Below are 20,091 nucleotides of genomic sequence, written 5' to 3' on the forward strand. Positions count from 1 at the left end.
TTCCCACTGAAACCCCCCCTTTCCTTTCCTCCCTATGACTGGAGGGGTATTAACGGACCATTTCATCTTGAATGGTCCCTTGAAATGTGTGTTAGCTACTTATGCTAAACAATCTGTTCCACCTTGTATTTAGCTGTGACACTGAGTGAGTTTCCCAGACCTATAGAAGAGCTCTGTGTAAGCTCGAAAGTGTATCTCTCTCACCAACCAGAAGTTGCTCCAATAAAAGATACTACCTCACCCACCTTATCTCTGATATCTGGGAACAACACAGCTACAACAACAATACTGCATACGAAAATATGAGTAAGGATGACAGAATTGGGCCTTTAGGGAGAGATTGAGATGTCCTTAAAATTATTGTCTTGTCCCACTGAAGTCTGTAGAGGGCATTGTATTCAAATTTGAATTATTTCCCAAGTCAACACGTTTGGTGGTTTTAGTCTAATTTCTGTCTAATTTTAGTGGAAATTTCCTCACACTACTTTGTAATTTAGCACCCCTTATCACAACCAGCAATCTCTGTTCAGAATAAGCCATAGACCAGGAACAGCAAAATATATTTCAAATTGGAATTGTGGTGCTTTGACTGTGTGAGAGAAACTTGCACAGTTCTGCTCAATTACTGTATGCTTGGAACAGAGAATTGCTATCAATCTCTCCTCTCTATTAAGCACTAAAAGTTATTAAATTCACCCTATAATTAAAAGAAACTTGGGGGAGAAAATGGCTGCATCGCACTATGTAAGCAGCCTCAAGGAACTCAGGTGATCCTTCTGGTAAAACAAATATAAACACTGAAGATATTGGATCAAGCAGCTCTTCCAGAAACTCCTTACTATTAATGTTTACAATAAAAAAATATTAATCTTTAATGAATTCTTTTTCATTTTCTATTATGTTGAATTATTGCAGCTGAAGTTCTCTAGCTGACAGTGTCTTTGCAGCAAGAGCTTCTCCTTCTGTTTAATATCAAAATCCTATCTGACCTTGAATGATATCTGCTTCACTCCTGATGGGAAATGACAGGGATGTCACAAGTATACAATTAAAAGCCCACTTGCTCTAAATGGCCAAAATGAAGATTAACTAGACCACATGTATGAAGTGTAAAGTAAAATACCTTGAAATTTTGCGAATAGTTTGAAACAAAACAGAATGATTCTGAAAATAAAAGATAAAACAATATTAATTTAGTAAGTATCATACTGAAAACACCTAGGGTAATAAACCTATATAGGTTTTTGGCAAATGGATGCCTAGACATCTTAAAATCCATTACAGAGCTTAGACTATTAAAGTGATAGATCTCATCATTCTCAGAGATCTTCACCTAAATTAAGAGGAAGACCTTGAAAGCAAAATTTTGTCTAACCTTTACAGCATTTTGGAGGCTGACACAAATGTTTGAGGAGCTGAAGTTTTCTGTTTTTCAGGGTTTTTCTATAGATTTACAACACCAGTATACCCTTAAAAAGTCAACTGGGACAAGGATATTAATGTGGAATGATAAATTACCCCACTAAATTAACAGTAATCCCAGATGGCTGGTCTCATTTGCTTTTACTTTGGCAGATGAATTGGCAAAATTTTTACATCATGCAGAAAACTCGACAGTGAGCAAAGAGATGAGACAGGATTAGTCTCCAAATTGAATGCTGTATAGTGTGTTTCTGTTATGTGGTACTGATTATTTCTGCGTATTGGCGACTGGCATTTTTGAAGTGGTCTAAATTCAGTTCAATAGATGTTAAATGTGATATGTTTCATGCTGCTATTCTGAAGTAATAGACTATACAAATATTCAGATTAAAGGGAGCAGAGTTCTGCTTTCTCTTGTGGGCTCTTATTGCATTAGGCTGGATATTTTGCTTACTTGTTATGAGGTATGTCATATCCCATTTAGGAATCCTCAGTTGTTGTTAATCAGTTCCTTTTTGGACAGCTGTTTGAACATTTGAAATGCTCTATAAATTAGGGAACATTCTTTTGAATTTTGGGTCTGATCCTCAGCTGGTGTAAATTGAAATATCTCCATTGTTTTCAGTCAAGCTGTGTTGACTGATACCAGTTGAGAATCTGGCCTTACATGTTTCAGTTAAATATTTGGTCTGAAGTTTAAAAACACATGAGCTTCTTTGTGCATTGAGCACACAATTTCTCCATTTTGAGGATGTGTCCACTTGAACTAATCCGTTTGGATTGTAAATTCTTTTGGGCAAGGACTGTCTCTTGCTATAGTATCTGTTTGTACAGTACCTAGTACAATGAGGCCCCAATCTCAGTTGTAGCCTCTCGCTGCTACTGTAATATAAATAATAACAAAAATATTGGTCAGTATTGAAATGGCCCATCTTGTTGAAATAAGGATGGTCAGAGAGCTGGAGATATATTCAGTTCATCTTACTTAGAATCAATGTATGGCCCATGGTTCAGCTATGCATGCCAACATTACATGTTGACTAATTTTATAGATTTGGCATATTTATTATTATTGATATGTTCAATAATAATTATGGTTAAAGTTTCTCTTTTTCTTAATTAAACCTTTTAAAGTATTTCCTTTGTTGGATGATGGTGAGGTCATGTAAGGAACTAGGACAAAGGTTCAGATATCACAGATTTGAGAGGTTAGAGACCCATATAGATTATTAGGTAGATTTTTTTTATAAGTGACAGGTTTCAGAGTAACAGCCGTGTTAGTCTGTATTCGCAAAAAGAAAAGGAGTACTTGTGGCACCTTAGAGACTAACCAATTTATTTGAGCATGAGCTTTCGTGAGCTACAGCTCACTTCATCGAATGCATACCGTGGAAACTGCAGCAGACTTTATATGCACACAGAGAATATGAAACAATACCTCCTCCCACCCCACTGTCCTGCTGGTAATAGCTTATCTAAAGTGATCATCAGGTTGGGCCATTTCCAGCACAAATCCAGGTTTTCTCACCCTCCACCCCCCCACACAAATTCACTCTTCTGCTGGTGATAGCCCATCCAAAGTGACAACTCTTTACACAATGTGCATGATAATCAAGTTGGGCCATTTCCTGCACAAATCCACGTTCTCTCACCCCCTCACCCCCCTCCCAAAAACCACACACACAAACTCACTATCCTGCTGGTAATAGCTCATCCAAAGTGACCACTCTCCCTACAATGTGCATGATAATCAAGGTGGGCCATTTCCAGCACAAATCCAGGTTTTCTCACACACCCCCACCCCCATACACACACAAACTCACTCTCCTGCTGGTAATAGCTCATCCAAACTGACCACTCTCCAAGTTTAAATCCAAGTTAAACCAGAACATCTGGGGGGGGGGGTAGGAAAAAACAAGGGGAAATAGGCTACCTTGCATAATGACTTAGCCACTCCCAGTCTCTATTTAAGCCTAAATTAATAGTATCCAATTTGCAAATGAATTCCAATTCAGCAGTTTCTCGCTGGAATCTGGATTTGAAGTTTTTTTGTTTTAAGATATCGACCTACTGATTTTAAAAATATATCACTTCATTTCAAAGGTATTCCAAATCCAAGTAAATAAAAGAGCATTGGGTCCTCCTCAGAGAAGCCAGGACCACAAATCAGTTTCTTACAAGAGATCTACTTAATTTCTTACCAAATTACAAGTAAGAATGGATATATATGCATCCAATGAAGTGAGCAGTAGCTCACGGAAGCTTATGCTCAAATAAATTTGTTAGTCTTTAAGGTGCCACAAGTCCTCCTTTTCTTTTTGCGGATACAGACTAACACAGCTGCTACTCTGAAATAAGTAGATTGAGTGACAATGATTTTGATACATGAGCACTTCAGTGTTAAGTCTCTTTTGAGAAACAGAGGCCATTTTATTGTAATGGAGGGAAGGATAGGAGAGATGGAATTGTTATTAGTTAATATGAATTCCTATGCTTTGAATCCTTCAGGAACTGGTACCTTACAAATAAACTCTGTTTTTCTACTATATGTAGAAGCATGTGATATAACAATAAGCACTTATTAACAAAATTATTGATCATTGTGACAAAGTCAAACCTCACAGCTATAAGAGAGTGGTGGAAGTCATGTGTATCAGTCCTATAACGGTGAAGACCCTTTTTCCTATGAACTGAAAAGACGTTACCTCAGGTTAATTAGAGACACTTGAGTCCAATTAAGGGCTGCCGATGACCTTTAAAAGCCCCTCCTCCAGTAAGAGAGTGGGAGGAGGGAGAAGAAACAAGCTTCAGCAGGGTTAGGGGCAGCAGGAAGAAAAGGGTTATCCTAGGTGAGAAGGCTGGTCTCCTCCGTACACGGGAAACATTGAATTTACTTCTGTTTTGGGGAAGGGCTAGTAACCAGAAACCAGCATAATAAATTAATACTCTAGTCAGGGGTCCAGGAGATGTATTTCTTTTGTATTATGGGGTTCTTTTTCTTAAGAGAACTACTCTAGCCTACCCTGAGCCTGACCTTGTAAATATTGTAAATAAACCGAAGTTAAGAATTTAAAAACCTCCAGAGTAGGACTGACTTACTCCAGCCCTGCCTCTGCCACCACAGACAGAAATGCTGAGGCTGACGTGGCAAAAAAGATGCCTTGCCACATCATATACAGAAATCTGCTGTATGGGTGAGGGAACATGTAGAAAGAGAGAAACCTCACCTTTGGTCTTCTTTCCTTCTGAGCTGCTGACAAATTGGAAAGTCTAATTCCTCCACTGATTATGGTCACTCACTAGTTGTTGTGGTACTTCATCCCAGCTGATGCCAAATCAATCAGTGTCCTCTGGCACTGTCTTCAGTCAATTCTTCCTTGAACTTCCTTGCTTTCTTTTTCCGTTGTCAGATACCCATTTCAATACTTGCTTAGCATGTCTCTTGTCTTCCATATGGTATATATGTCCTAGGGAGCTGACCCATCTTTCTTTGATGATATTTTATAACCTGTCCTGGTCTCTCAGCTCCCTTACTCTTATATTTGTAATTTTGTCTTTTCATGAAATATTCAGTATTTTCCTCCACCATCTTTGATGGGAAGCCTCCAGTCTCTTTTTGTTAGCCACAGTCATTGGCCATGTCTCTGCTCTGAACAGAAACATGCTCAGTACAATCACATGGTATAATCTGACCTATCATTTGGTGTGAAGATCTGTTTGACCAAATTTGGTCATCCTTCCAAAAGTGGTGTTTTTCTTGTGTGAATATGTTTATCACAGCCACCTTTGAATGACATCACACACACACAGGTATCAGAACATTGCTAGCTGTTAAATTTCTTTTCCATCCATGTACACCTTTGTATCTGTTGTACAGTTTTCTACTTTCATAATATTGGTTTTTCTCTGCCTTGATTTTCAGTCCAAATTTTGCTGCTTCCTGTTCTACCTCTGATATAAGGGCAGTAATTCCATTCCAGTTCATACTTAGGGCTGGTCTACACTATGGTGGTAAATCGATCTCAGTTATGCTACTTCATTGAAATACGTAACTGGAGTCAACGTAGCTAGATCCGCTTACCGCAGTGTCTACGCTGTGCTGTGGCGATGGGAGACACTCTCCCACCAACTTCCCTTACCCTTCTTGGCGGAGAGATGGAGTAGACAATTCGATCAGAAAGTGCTCTCCCATCAATTTAGCATGTCTTCATCAGACCTGCTAAACCGATACTGCTGCAGGGATCAGAGCAGTGCCGATTTAGCCAGTAGTGTAGACCTGGCCTCAGTAAAGCAATGTTGTCGGCAAAGTTAACGTTGTGTTAACTAGTTTCTGCTAACCAATTTTACACCGTCCATGATGCCTTGTGTTGCCTGCTTCATCACCCAATCTACTGCCAATGCAAAGAGGATTTATGATAACACACACCCTTATCTAACTCCAGTCACAATATTGAACCATTCACCCAGGCCTGTATCCAATCTTACTACGCATCTACTTCCATGATATAAACTCCTTATAGTGCTGATCAGTTTATCTGCTATATCCTAGCTTCTAGCAATATTAGAAGAGTTTAAACTTTATTTATTATGTAGTGCCTAAGAGCCAACCAAGAATTGGCCCCATTGTTGTAGGCACTGTAAATATACACAGTAGTAGGGAGTCCCTGCCCCACAGAGTTTACAGTCTAAATAGACAAGAGAGACACAGGGCAGGGGAAGAGGGTATAATACACAAGCTGAGTGAACAGTGTAATGGCAGCAAATGTCAGGTTAGTTACATGATTATATTTATATATTGTGGGGTTACTTAGAAGGAGATAAGCTAAATATAAAGGGCAGAGAAGGAGAGTGAGGCTGATAGGGAAGGGGGTAAGAGGAGCAGGTGTGGAGTGAAGCTAAGGTGAAGAGACTGCAAAGGAGAGAGAGGGTTGTAGCTAGAGCCCTGCAACTCTACAGATATCCACCTTATATCCATGGACCATTTTTGCAGATCATGGATCAAATGTGGATACAAATTTTGTATCTGCGCAGGGCTCTCATTGAAGCAAACCGCCAATCAGCATAGGGCACAGAAAATCCAGTCAAAGTTGTAGAAAGTTCTCTGAATGTCCAGTGGTCCCTGCTTTGGCTGCTTCTGGCTGGTTCCTCTCTGCTGTTTTACCTGTGGGGAGGGGCACTTGAGTCCTAGTGCCCCCAGAGTGTTCTGTTACATTATAATCTCATAGACTTTAAGGTCAGAAGAGACCATAATGATCCTCTAGTCTGACCTCCTGCACATTGCAGGCCACAGAACCTCACCCACTCACTCCTGTAACAGATCCCTAACCTCTGTCTGAGTTACTGAAGTCCTCAAATCATGATTTAAAGACTTCAAGTTACAGAGAATCCACCAATTACACTATTTTAAACCTGCAAGTGATTCTTGCCCCATGCTGTAGAGGAAGGCACAAAAACCTCCCAGAGTCTCTACCAATCTGATCCGGGGGAAAAAAATCCTACCCGACCCCAAATATGGCGATCAGTTTAGACCCTGAGGAGCATGTGGGCAAGATCCACTAGCCAGACACGTTGGAATGAATTCTCTGTAGTAACTCAAAGCCATCCCCATCTAGTGTCCCATCACCAGCCATTGGAAATATTTGCTGCTAGCCGTCACAGATCCGCTTCATGCCATTGTTGTCAATCTCATCATACCATCCCCTCCATAAACTTATCAAGCTCAGTCTTGAAGCCAGTTAGGTTTTTTGCCCCCACTACTTCCTTTAGAAGGCTGCTCCAAAACTTCAGTCCTCTGATGGTTAGAAACCTTTGTCTAATTTCAAGCCTAAACTTGTTGATGGCCAGTTTATATCCATTTGGTCTTGTGTCCACATGGGTGCATAACTTAAATACCTTCTCTCCTTCCCTGGCATTTATCCCTCTGATGTATTTATAGAGAGCAATCATATCTCCCCTCAGCCTTCTTTTGCTTTATCTAAATAAGCCATGCTCTTTGAGTCTCCTCTCATAAGGTAGGTTTTCCATTCCTTGGATCATCCTAGTAACCATTCTCTGCACCTGTTCTATTTTGAATTCATTCTGTTATGTTCCTTCCATATAAATATTTCAAATTGATAGAGAAGTTCAGAACATTAAAAGGGAGGAACCTACCCCACCCAAAAAATAAAAAATCAATAATCCAAAAACTGGGTTACTATTTTCCTGGAAGGAGTGGGGGTAACAGAAACAAAATCAATTTTTCTTGGACGTTATACTTGCAGATTCTTTCAGCTGTCCTTTTTCTGCTTTGTTTTAAGATGCATGGTGTAGTCAGAGCTTCTGAGTTGCTTTGCAGGTGTCCAGCCTAGTGCATGCATTTGTGCTTTACCTTTTTGTATATCTGTATTTCAATACAAACCATGGAGTGTCTCCTTCTTGGCCCTGGTCTACACTACCAGTATAGGTCGAATTTAGCAGCGTTAGATTGATTTAACCCTGCACCCGTCCACACAACGAAGCCATTTTTGTCGACTTAATGGGCTCTTAAAATTGATTTCTGTACTCCTCCTCAATGAGGGGGATTAGCACTGAAATTGACATCGCCAGGTCGAATTTGGGTTAGTGTGGATGCAATTTGACAGTATTGGCCTCCAGGAGCTATCCCACAGTGCTCCATTGTGACCGCTATGGACAGCACTCTCAACTCAGATGCACTGGCCAGGTAGACAGGAAAAGTCTCACAAACTTTTGAATTTCATTTCCTGTTTGGCCAGCGTGGCAAGCTGATCAGCACAGGTGACCGTGCAGATCTCATCAGCAGAGGTGACCATGGAGTCCCAGAATCTTAAAAGAGTTCCAGCATGGACCGAATGGGAGGTACTGGATCTGATCGCTGTATGGGGAGACAAATCCGTGTTATCAGAACTCCATTCCAAAAGACTTAAGGAGCTCAGGAAAGCCTACCAAAAAACTCAGGAGGCAAATGCCCATTTGGGGTCAGAGCCCCAGACATGCCGCTTCTATGATGAGCTGCATACAATTCTAGGGGGTGCCCCTATAACTACCCCACACCTGTACGTGGCCTCCTGCAAGGGAGTCTCACTCAACAGGGATGAGGATTTTGGGGACGACGAAGATGATGAGGAGGGGGAGGTTGAAGATAGCACACACCAGGCAAGCGGAGAAACCATTCTCCCTGACAGCCAGGAACTGTTTATCACCCTGGAGACAGTACCCTCCCAACCTGGGCTTCTGGACCTTGAAGGTGGAGAAGGCACCTCTGGTGAGTGTACCTTTGTAAATATAATACACAGTTTAAAAGCAAGCATGTTTAATTATTAATTTGCCTTGAAGACTTGGGATGCATTCACAGCCAGTACAGCTACTGGAAAACTCTGTCAACGTGTCTGGGGATGGAGCGGAAATCCTCCAGGGACATCTCAATGAAGCTGCCCTGGAGGTACTCCCAAAGCCTTTGTAAAAGGTTTCTGGGGAGGGCAGCCTTATTGCGTCCTCCATGGTAGGACACTTTACCACGGCAGGCCAATAGCACATAGTCTGGAATCATTGCATAAGAAAGCATGGCAGCATGTGGTCCCGCTGTTTGCTGGCATTCAAGCAACATCCATTCTTTATCTCTCTGTGTTATCCTCAGGAGAGTGGTATCATTCATGGTCACCTGGTTGAAATAGGGGAATTTTATTAAGGGGACATTCAGAGGTGGCTATTGCAGCTGGGCTGTTTGCCTGTGGCTGAAAAGAAATCATCCCCGCTGTTAGCCATGTGGTGGGGGAAGGAGTGAAGCGATCATCCCAGAGAATTGGGTGCGGGGGTTAGTTGGGTTTGTGCTGCACGTTAACCTGAAAACATCAGCCTCTCCTTTTAAATGGCCAATGTGTCTTTTTCAATTTTAATCTCCCTTTTTTCCTCCCGCAGCTGCAAATGTTTCAAAGCTGCGACTAGCATCTCTGTCCCAGAGGCTAGCGCAGATAAGAAGGTGAAAAAAACGCACTCGCGATGAAATGTTCTCTGAGCTCATGCAGTCCACCCAAACTGAAAGAGCACAGCAGAATGCCTGGAGGCAGACAATGGCAGAGTCCAGGAAAGCACAAAATGAACGTGAGGACAAGTGTTGGGAGCAACAGGAGAGGTGGTGGGATCAAGAGGAAAGGTGGCGGCAGCATGATAAAAGGAGGCAGGATGCAATGCTGAGGCTACTGGAGGATCAAACGGATATGCTCTCGTGAATGGTTGAGGTGCAGGAAAGGCACAGACCGCCACTGCAGCCCCTGTGTAACCAACCGCCCTCCTCTCCAAGTTCCATAGCCTCCTCACCCAGACGCCCAAGAACGCGCGGGGGGGGCACCCAACCACTCCACCCCAGAGAACTGGCCAAGCAACAGAAGGCTGGCATTCAATAAGTTTTGAAATGCAGTGTGGCCTTGTTCTTCCCTCCTCCCCGACCCCACCTGGTGCTTTCCTCCTCCTCCACCCTTCCCGGGCTACCTTGGCAGTTATCCCCCTATTTGTGTGATGAATTAATAAAGAATGTATGAATGTGAAACAACAATAACTTTATTGCCTCCGCAAGTGGTAATCGAAGGGGGTACGGGAGGGCGGTTGGCTTACAGGGAAGTAGAGTGAACCAAGGGGGCGGGTTTTCATCAAGGAGAAACAAACAGAACTGTCACACCGTAGCCTGGTCAGCCATGAAACTGGTTTTCAAAGCTTCTGTGATGCGCAGCGCACCCTGCTGTGCTCTTCTAGCCACCCTGGTGTCTGGCTGCGTGTAATCAGCAGCCAGACGATTTGCCTCAACTTCCCACCCCGCCATAAACGTCTCCCCCTTACTCTCAGAGATATTGTGAAGCACACAGCAAGCAGTAATAACAATGGAAATATTCGCAAAAAGAAAAGGAGTACTTGTGGCATCTTAGAGACTAACCAATTTATTTAGTCGCTAAGGTGCCACAAGTACTCCTTTTCTTTTTGCGAATACAGACTAACACGGCTGTTACTCTGAAACCAATGGAAATATTGGTTTCACTGAGGTCTAACCGAGTCAGTAAACTGCGCCAGTGCGCTTTTAAACATCCAAATGCACATTCTACCACCATTCTGCACTTGCTCAGCCTATAGTTGAACAGCTCCTGACTACTGTCCAGGGTGCCTGTGTATGGCTTCATGAGTCATGGCATTAAGGGGTAGGCTGGGTCCCCAAGGATAACTGTAGGCATTTCAACATCCCCAACAGTTATTTTCTGGTCTGGGAAGTAAGTCCCTTGCTGCAGCTGTTCATACAGACCAGAGTTCCTGAAGATGCGAGCAGCATGTACCTTTCCTGGCCATCCTACGTTGATGTTGGTGAAACGTCCCTTGTGATCCACCAGTGCTTGTAGCACCATTGAAAAGTACCCCTTTCAGTTTTATGTACTGGCTGCCTTGGTACTCCGGTCCTAAGATAGGGATATGCGTTCTGTCTATTGCCCCACCACAGTTAGGGAATCCCATTGCAGCAAAGCCATCCATTATGACCTGCACATTTCCCAGAGTCACTACCCTTGATAGCAGCAACTCAGTGATTGCGTTGGCTACTTGGATCACAGCAGCCCCCACAGTAGATTTGCCCACTCCAAATTGATTCCCGACTGACCGTTAGCTGTCTGGCGTTGCAAGCTTCCAGAGGGCTATCGCCACTCGCTTGTGAACTGTGAGGGCTGCTCTCATCTTGGTATTCATGTGCTTCAGGGCAGGGGAAAGCAAGTCACAAAGTTCCATGAAAGTGCCCTTACGCAAGCGAAAGTTTCGCAGCCACTGGGAATCATTCCAGACCTGTAACATTGTGCGGTCCCACCAGTCTGTGCTTGTTTCCTGTGCCCAGAATCGGCATTCCATGGCATGAGCCTGCCCCATTGCCACCAGGATGGCCAAATTGCCAGGGCCCGTGCTTTGAGAGAAGTCTGTGTCCATGTCCTCATTGCTTTCATCACTGCGCTGCCATTGCCTCCTCGCCTGCTTTTGCAGGTTCTGGTTCTGCATATACTGCATGATAATGCATGAGGTGTTTACAAAGCTCATAACTGCCGCAGTGATCTGAGCAGGCTTCATGCTTGCCATGGTATGGGGTCTGCAGGAGAGCAGCTGAGCAGAGTTGCAGGGGAAGCGATGGTTGGATGACCAGTTTTGCAGACCTACTGCACCATCTGCTGCCAGGACACAACAACTGAGTGGGCTGCACGCTTGCCGTGGTATGGAGAGACAAGAGTAGCCGAGCAGAGTTGCAGTGGAAGCGGCCCTGTGAGACCACCAGGAGAGCAGAGTGGCAGCGGAAGCAGTGGATGACGATGGTCATATAGAGGACCTGCGAGGTGGATTCATAGCATCAGGAGAGCAGAGTGGCAGCGGAAGCAGTGGTTCGATGACAACGGTTAGCAGTCCTACTGCACTGTCTGCTGAAAGCAGTATGGCGCCCGCACGGAAAAAAAAGCGCAAAACGTTTGTCTGCCGTTGCTTTCCCGGAAGGAGGGGCGACTGACGACATGTGCCCAAAACCACCCGCGACAATGTTTTTGCCCCATCAGGCATTGGGAGCTTAACCCAGAATTCCAATGGGCGGCGGAGACTGCGGGAAAGCTACCCACAGTGCAACGCTCCGAAAGTCAACGCTAGCCTCGGTACTGTGGACTCACTCCGCCAACTTAATGCGCTTAGTGGGGACACACACAATCAACTGAATAAAATTGCTTTCTAAAAAATCAACTTCTATAAATTCGACCTAATTTCATAGTGTAGACACCCTTTCTCCTGCTGTTTGCCACCTGCTCACTATTTCTCCCAACTGTCCTACCTCCTGTTGTGAATGGGGGATTCAGGAAGTTTCCATGATACTCCTTAATTAAATTGACTTGTACAGTTTTTGTTCCTCCATGTGCTGAGAATGTATAGATTAGTCAAGACTACCCTGGAGTTTTTTAGTCTCCAAGTGTGGGAATCCACTCTGGTATCTTTAGGTGGTAATTATTAACCTGTGTGTTCTTTGCTTGCCATTACTCAGTAACATGAAATAAAATGTTCTATCTAAGGGCACTGGGGCACTGGCATTTGATCTCAGAACAGGGCTGTATGGCCAGTGCTTCAAAGAGCTAAAAAAAATTGAGAGCTCAGAGAGTTCTTCGCTGTATTACATTAAAAAGAAAAGGAGGACTTGTGGCACCTTAGAGACTAACCAATTTATTAGAGCATAAGCTTTCATGAGCTACAGCTCACTTCTTCAGATCACTGAAGAAGTGAGCTGTAGCTCACGAAAGCTTATGCTCTAATAAATTGGTTAGTCTCTAAGGTGCCACAAGTCCTCCTTTTCTTTTTGCGAATACAGACTAACACGGCTGTTACTCTGAAACCTGTATTACATTAGTGAGCTGAGACCCAAAAGTAGGAATCTAGCCAAATGATGTTTACAGAGAAGCCTAATTACAAGTGAGTAATTATCTGTTACTTCCCATTTTTTCCTTCTGATCCATTTGTTAATATATATCCTGCACTTACTTGATACAAAGGTAAAAATAATAATAATCTGAGGAAAAAGGAAAGCAAACAACTCCTGTTTGAATGCTGCTTGAGACACAGGTCCCAGAGCTGTACCTCTGATCCAAAGCACCATCTAAAAATCTCCCTTCAAAAAACTTCAGATTCCTTTGCATCCAGGATTCTCCTCCTATCTCTGTCCTTGTGTTTGCAGAAGGGGATGAATTATACAGAGAAAAAAAGAGACTAACCTGAGTAACCTCAGCATGAGGCTCTCTCAGTGTAATAAAATGACTTGTGTATATGGTGTCCAGATAGCTAGTGTAAAAAATCAGGACGAGGGTGAGAGGTAATAGGTGCCTATATAAGAAAAAGCCCTCCAAATTGGGACTGTCCCTAAAAAATCGGGACATCTGGTCACCCTACTTGTGTAAAAAGAAAAGGAGTACTTGTGGCACCTTAGAAACTAACAAATTTTTTCCACTCCATACGGCTAAATTCAGTGCCTTGCATAATGACAGGTTTCAGAGTAGCAGTCGTGTTAGTCTGTATTCACAAAAAGAAAAGGAGTACTTGTGGCACCTTAAAATTTGTTAGTCTCTATGGTGTCACAAGTACTCCTTTTCTTTTTGCGAATACAGACTAACATGGCTGCTACTCTGAAACCTACTTGTGTAGTAGAGGTGATGTCTTTTATTCTTTCTTTTGTGTTTTGTTCCAGGACTGTATCAGTTTAGGCTCAGGAGAGCCAAACAGAAGTGCATACCACTCTTTTGTCCTCTACCACAGTAACAGCCCTCGTTGGGGGGAAATTATCAAGCTACCCATCCCCATTGACAGGTTTCGTGGGTCTCACCTTCGCTTTGAGTTCAGGCATTGCTCCAGTGAGTGCAACATAATCATTTGTCCAAAACAAATCTAAAAATGTTGATTTCTTTCCATTACAAGTAGAGGATTAGAATGCCATGTCACTGGAAGAGGGAACCTTAAAGTACAATAAGTACAATGTTAAGAATCCTGGTGCTATCATGAGTTGTTAGAGAATAGAAAAAGAGGGTCTAGATTAGAACATGCAGTTCAGTACAACAGACTCCCATGTTGTTTTCCTACTGTGTTGTTAGACATATTGTCTTTACAAGTTGTGCATATGATTTACTCCGGTCAGCACAATCTTGATAAAGGCTTGTCTGATTTACATTTGTAGAGACTAATTATGTGGTCAATAGCATAAACTGAGACCTAGTACTGTGTGTGTGTGTATCTCTAATCTACAGATAGATATAAAAATGAATCCTTATGTGGCTTTGTGCATTGGTTGTTAGAAATACAGAGAGGCTAAGGAGTGAGTGTGAAGTATAGAGAGTGAGGGGAAAAAATTATACACACATACACTTGCAGCATATGCAGAAATGTTTCTCTATGTTCTTTATTTCCTGTTGCAGCTAAAGACAAAGGAGAAAAAAAGCTCTTTGGCTTTGCATTTACTCCTCTGATGAGGGATGATGGCACCACCCTATCAGATGATATCCATGAGCTTTATGTTTATAAGGTACCATAGCTCACAACTCTTCTAATGCTGCACTGCAGACCTGCCACCTATTTATCCCTACTTCAGTATAGATACATTTGAGTAAACGTCATTGCATTTCTGATCATGCGGTTTTTCATTACATGAGGAAATAGTGACAGGATTCTGAACCTATTTATAACAGATCCTAAATTATAGGACTTAGTATAGATGGGTTTCATTTTTCAGGTACAATTGATTTTCCCCCTCAAATTATAATGATTTTTGTGACTCCTCTCTGGTTTTAAATTCAGTCTCACTAGTATTCATAACCACCCACGAATGCTATGAGGGTATGTTATTACTATACGCTTTTATGCTCTGAAAACATGCTGTTATGGACTAGACTAGTAATGTGAGACACCATAATCCTGCTCGACAATACTCTAGCAGAGTAATTTTGTCCTTACCAGGTTACCCTAGTTTTTTCCTTCAGTGTATAGATATAGCTCTCAAACAGATATATGTAGTGTATCTGAAAGGTCCTTAAAAGTTCTGAAGGGATCTGTGGGTGGGAGACCACATTTTCTTAAGCACAGATGACTTAATGTAGTGTACCTGATGATGGCAAGCATAGGTTTCTGTGTATAGATTTTCTGTGCACTCAGAGGATCGTACAATGGGATTCTGATCTATGACTAGGTCTCCTAGGTGCTATGATAATACAAATAATAATTCAGAGTATTGTTAATCACTTGCTGGCAAGGCATGAATGTGTGGAATAAAGTAAATCAACTGGGTAAAATTTAGTTTCCTTTCTGTATCTGCAGTGTGATGAGAACAGCACATTTAATAATCATGCTCTGTACCTGGGGCTGCCCTGCTGCAAAGAGGACTACAACGGCTGCCCTAACATCCCTTCTAGCCTCATTTTCCAGCGTAGTACTAAAGAGACCTTCTCGATCTCGACCCAGCTCTCCTCCACCAAACTCACCCAGAACGGTACCATAACTGTCCCTTCTGAAAACAAGGCCATTGAAACATGTTCTGTTTTTTCAATATAATGTTCCTTTTTTCTATGGTTTAATGTTAGCTGTGCTTATATTTACTAAGCTTCATTGCTTCTGGAATGAGTAGAGACAGGGTTTTTTAAGGAAATGAGCATACTAACTTGTAACAGAGATAGTATGTATATTTCTGTAAATAGAGGCACAAAGGCTAGGATAAAACATTGTTAATTCTGATTAAACTCATGAGAATAATAAATTCAAAGTTAGCATGTTTACTCAATTCTAAATTAGCTCTGTTGGGCTTTATATTGAAGGTTTCTGTGATCAAGGCTTGATGTTGCTTACTTCAAGTCCTCAGAGACACCAAAGGGTGAAATGTGACTGCCCACAATGCAACATCAAGACAAAACGGGGAGAGATACAACCTTTACTATTTAAACACCATTCATTTCTTTGGCAATAATGTATGATATGTTTCTGAGGTTTACTCCTTGGGTTTTCTCTTTGAGGTGAGGAATAATTCATGGAACAAGTATCGCCTCTTCAATCTCTATCACATCTTGGGAGTGACTTTCTTCCTACCTTAGTTGTTTATAAATTTTAACTGATTCTGAGTGTGTTTCTAACGCACAAGCTTTTGTTATGGGAAGGATTCTTGAACTGTTGTTAGTATTTTAGAGGCTTCACTTAAACTTATGCCATGTTTCAGTCTTTCATTATATGGCGTGAAAAGCAGGAGTGAGACCACAGACAAGATCTAAACGTGCAGTGGAAACTGAAACATTTCTTTCTTTCTTTTAGTGGCCAGTCTGGCCTTCTATTGTTGTCATACTGATTCTGAACTTTAGTAACCTAGCCATGTAGTGCCTGTACTAGACATTCTTCAGTGTCCTTGTGCTTTACAGTATATCAGAGTGCATGTTGCTTTCTTGTGTCATTTTGCAGTGGACTTGCTTGCCCTCTTAAAATGGAAGGCTTACCCAGACCGTGTAATGGATATCCTAGGAAGACTGAGGCATGTCAATGGCGAGGAAATTGTTAAGGTACTGAGTCAACTAATGGTCAGTCTTACTGATGGGAAAATTATTTTTTATGATAACGGTGTCTTCGAGGGAGGAAACCAGAAGAGGCCTTCCTGTGACTGACTCTCTGCTGTCAATTTTTAAAGCCCAGATAATATGACTGTTATCTGATATGTTATGTACCTGGTATTTTTAGAGGGCTCAGGGTTTTGTGTATATATATTTTCAGTGTGTAGATAAGGAAGAGTCATGTTTCTGCTTTATTCCTTCACCAAAAAAGTTAAAGATTGAGATAACATTGAACATTACGCATTAATCTATAACAGCATTAGAATGTTGCAGTTATTTAATATATTTGAATTTAGACCAGTTTAAGAAAATAAGTGAATGGAAGCTGGGAATTTAAAAAACTGTAATTCAAAAATCCTAAACTCCAGAAACACTCAGTAAATCGACATTATCCCTGCCAACTAAAGCTTCTTCTTGGAGTTATTGTCCCAAAGGGGCTCCACTTTACGTGGGCACACATCCAGACACTTTTTATCAGAGATTTTTCACTAGCAGTGTCCACATGTCTGTGCCTGCTCCCTACACATCCTTGTGCTCTGGACCAATGGTATATTAGCGAGGAGCAGACCCTTGCAGCTCCAGTTCCTTTTCAACCACCTGTAGCTGGAGAGGGAGCATTGTGGTGTCTGCTAGCTTAGCATACCTAGCTGACCATTTATTTTATTATTTTTGTTTCTTCTTGGTACAAGCTGTGCTTTTGGAGGTTCCCCCACCCTTGTTTTTCACAGCAAGGGCCTCTGCCCTTTGACGTCCTTTTTCTGCAGCCTCCCTCCTTGGGCTATGCCCAAAAACCTGGGTTTTAAACCCTGCCAGATCTGCCACAGGTCCTTCCCCTTGGCAACGGGCATTATGGCTGCCTCAGAGAGTCCCACATCCTATCAAAGTGTAAGGTCTGCTCTGGCTTCAGGAGCAGATCCAGGAAGCTGAGAGAGGACAGACTGAAGTTACTGCTTATGGAGCAGTCCTTGAGAGCCACCATCACTTCAGGGTCTGACTCCTCCTGCATACGTTGGCATCAACCTCTCAGAGCATTCCGGTGACGACTTTGGCTCCGGTGAGCAGAGAAAGGGTAGTTTCAGAGCGTTCAAAGCCCTCTAAAAGGAACAGCTATCACTATCCCCATATGTGGCTTCTAAAAGAAGGGGAAAGTCACTCCAAAGGCCAGGGATTGAGAAGGCAGTATGGGTACAACTAGGCTTCTACCTCCTCTGGTATCAAGATGTCGGTACTCATGAACAAGACTTCCAGCACACATACTGAGAAGTCTTACGACCAATAGCTCTGTTCAGCATGATTGTCAGTACCCTTGGAGCCCTCCAAACCCAATGACACCAACCCCAATCCAGTCTTTGTGCATAAGGAGCATATGGACCACCCATCCATACTGTATCCAATACCTCTCAACTCACTTCAGCTTGAGGAGCAGTGTCCAGAATTGCTGATACCAACCAGTTTCCTCTATCATGAGGTTCTCTGAGTCACAGCCTGAATCCGCTGTACTGAGAGGTACACGGGGATTTCCTACTGGTACCAATGCACCCACCTGTCCTGACATACTGCCCAGCTTCTGTGCACCTCCACACTAAAAGTCAGCCACTGGTTCCAACTCAGAATCCAGTACCAACACAACCACCAGTACTGACATGGCCAACAGTACCAACACTCCTAGTTCCTCCGTTAGATACAGGGGGGCAACACCTCCTTGGACTCAGACATTTCTGTCCAGGATTCCACCACATTTCCATTCCAACCTCCCTCTCCAGCAGTGTACCATAAGGACAAGACCCCTGGAACTAGCCAACTTCCAACCTGCCAATGTGGGCAGGAGCACCCTTACTCTCCCTTCCCCTTTCCTTATACACCTCCACATTGGGCTTTCTGGAGCCCTGGGGCTCCTTATGCTGACTAATTTTATAGAATGCCCTCACGGAAGAGGACCTATCAAGAGAAGCAGGCACTGGGACCCTATTCTCCAGGAAGACCCTTTGAAAGAACAAGAGCCAAGGGCAGAAGAGGCATTACCTTCCAATAAATCCTTTTCCTCCAGAGATGGCAGTTATGCTCCTTTCCCCCATCCTACATGCTTGATTTGAAAGTCTTTCAAGAGCTAATAAAGAGGGTGACTGAGAGTTTACAGATTCCCCTAGAGAGAATACAGGAACCCCAGCATGTCTTGCATACTTCTCCTCCAGGCAGGATAACCATGGCCATTTGAAAAACACTGGCTACCATCTACCTATAAGCAGGAGTGCTGGCAAAAAGTACTATGTGCTGGCCAAGGGTTCAGCGTACCTTTTTCTCCCACCTCTGCCCAAACTCTCTGGTGATCAACGTGGTTAATGAGAGAAACAGGAGCTGTTCAAATCAGCTCCTCATGACCAGGATCTTAAGCACCTGGACCTCCTTGGCTGCAAGAGTTACTCTTTTGTTGAACTGCAATTCAGGATTGCCAACTATCGTGCCTTGTCAAAATATGACTACGCACATCATAGGAAATTCTCTCATTTTATTGATCACTTGCCTCAGGACCAGAAGAACCAGTTTCAAACCATCATCTCCAAAGGCCAGATGATATCAAAGCTTCTTTGCAGGTCTCTCTCGATGCTGCTGGTACAGCCTCTTTTTCATTTTGACCATTTGGTCAAGGGTAACAAATCACCTCACTATGAATCCTGTGGTGCACCACCCTGCCCAATTGCCACTCTGTGATGTACATCTCTCCCAGAATACATCAGATCAGACAGATGGTTACTTAAATTATTATAGTCGGGTTACACCATCTAGTTCAGCCCCATTCCCTCTTCCTCGTCCCTTTTGAGGGACTCTTCCCACAAGGGTCTCCTGGGCAAGAGATAGAATCTTTCCTGCTGCTGGGGGGCAATTGAACTGGTTCCTCATAGTTTCACCTAAAAAGGCTTCTACTCCAGTTACTTCCTGGTTCCCAAGAGAAAAGGGGGATGGAGACTGAACCTGGACTCTGAACACTTACAAAAAAATGCAGAGATTCAGGATTGTATCCTTAGCAGCAATAATTCCATCATTAACTCGTCATTGATGTATTGATTTGTGCCCCTTCCTATATTCCCTCAGTCCAAACCATGACTATGCATATGGTGCAGGTGGGACCCACAGATACTGCGGATGAAAAATCTCTGATCAAAAGCTCATGGGCCCGTGTGCACCTGTAGGGGCAAAACATCTCGAAGCACTCCAGTTTCTGTACCGGAAATTAACCCCTCCTTATCCCCTCTTACTCCTGCACCATGAAAGAGAGGAAATCTTCCTTGTTATGTCTATGAATTAAAATAACCCGGATGGTCTTTTGTTATCTGATTATATAACATGCACGTATCATTCTGGCCTGTAGGAGCTATGGGAGAACTCTCAGGTCTAGTCTGCTGGGGGTCTGCAGCCTGTGTGTTCAGGATGAATGGGTACAAACTTGATTCCTGTCTGTAATTGTAAAAGAGGTCTCTGGCCATTATTGTGTTTGGGGTGAATGTTGCCTTAACTTATGATTTCCTTGTTTTTTAATGTTTGCATTGTTATGAGAAAGTAC

The 20,091-nt window shown here is 42.9% G+C and overlaps 1 protein-coding gene across 13 annotated transcripts in view; it reads left to right on the plus strand.

The window, feature by feature from the left end:
* The window catches only part of DOCK3 (dedicator of cytokinesis 3), a 585,647-nt gene that overhangs the window by 448,885 nt on the left and 116,671 nt on the right, over positions 1 to 20,091 (plus strand). For all 13 annotated transcript variants that reach the window (XM_073352483.2, XM_073352491.2, XM_073352484.2 and 10 more), the window contains 4 exons: positions 13,646 to 13,808; positions 14,367 to 14,473; positions 15,262 to 15,433; positions 16,387 to 16,484. In XM_073352483.2, coding sequence (XP_073208584.1) covers positions 13,646 to 13,808; positions 14,367 to 14,473; positions 15,262 to 15,433; positions 16,387 to 16,484 — 540 coding nt within the window. The remainder of the gene's footprint in view (positions 1 to 13,645; positions 13,809 to 14,366; positions 14,474 to 15,261; positions 15,434 to 16,386; positions 16,485 to 20,091) is intronic.

This window comes from Lepidochelys kempii, chromosome 7 (genome assembly GCF_965140285.1).
Source record: "Lepidochelys kempii isolate rLepKem1 chromosome 7, rLepKem1.hap1, whole genome shotgun sequence".
Classification (NCBI taxonomy): Eukaryota; Metazoa; Chordata; order Testudines; family Cheloniidae; genus Lepidochelys; species Lepidochelys kempii.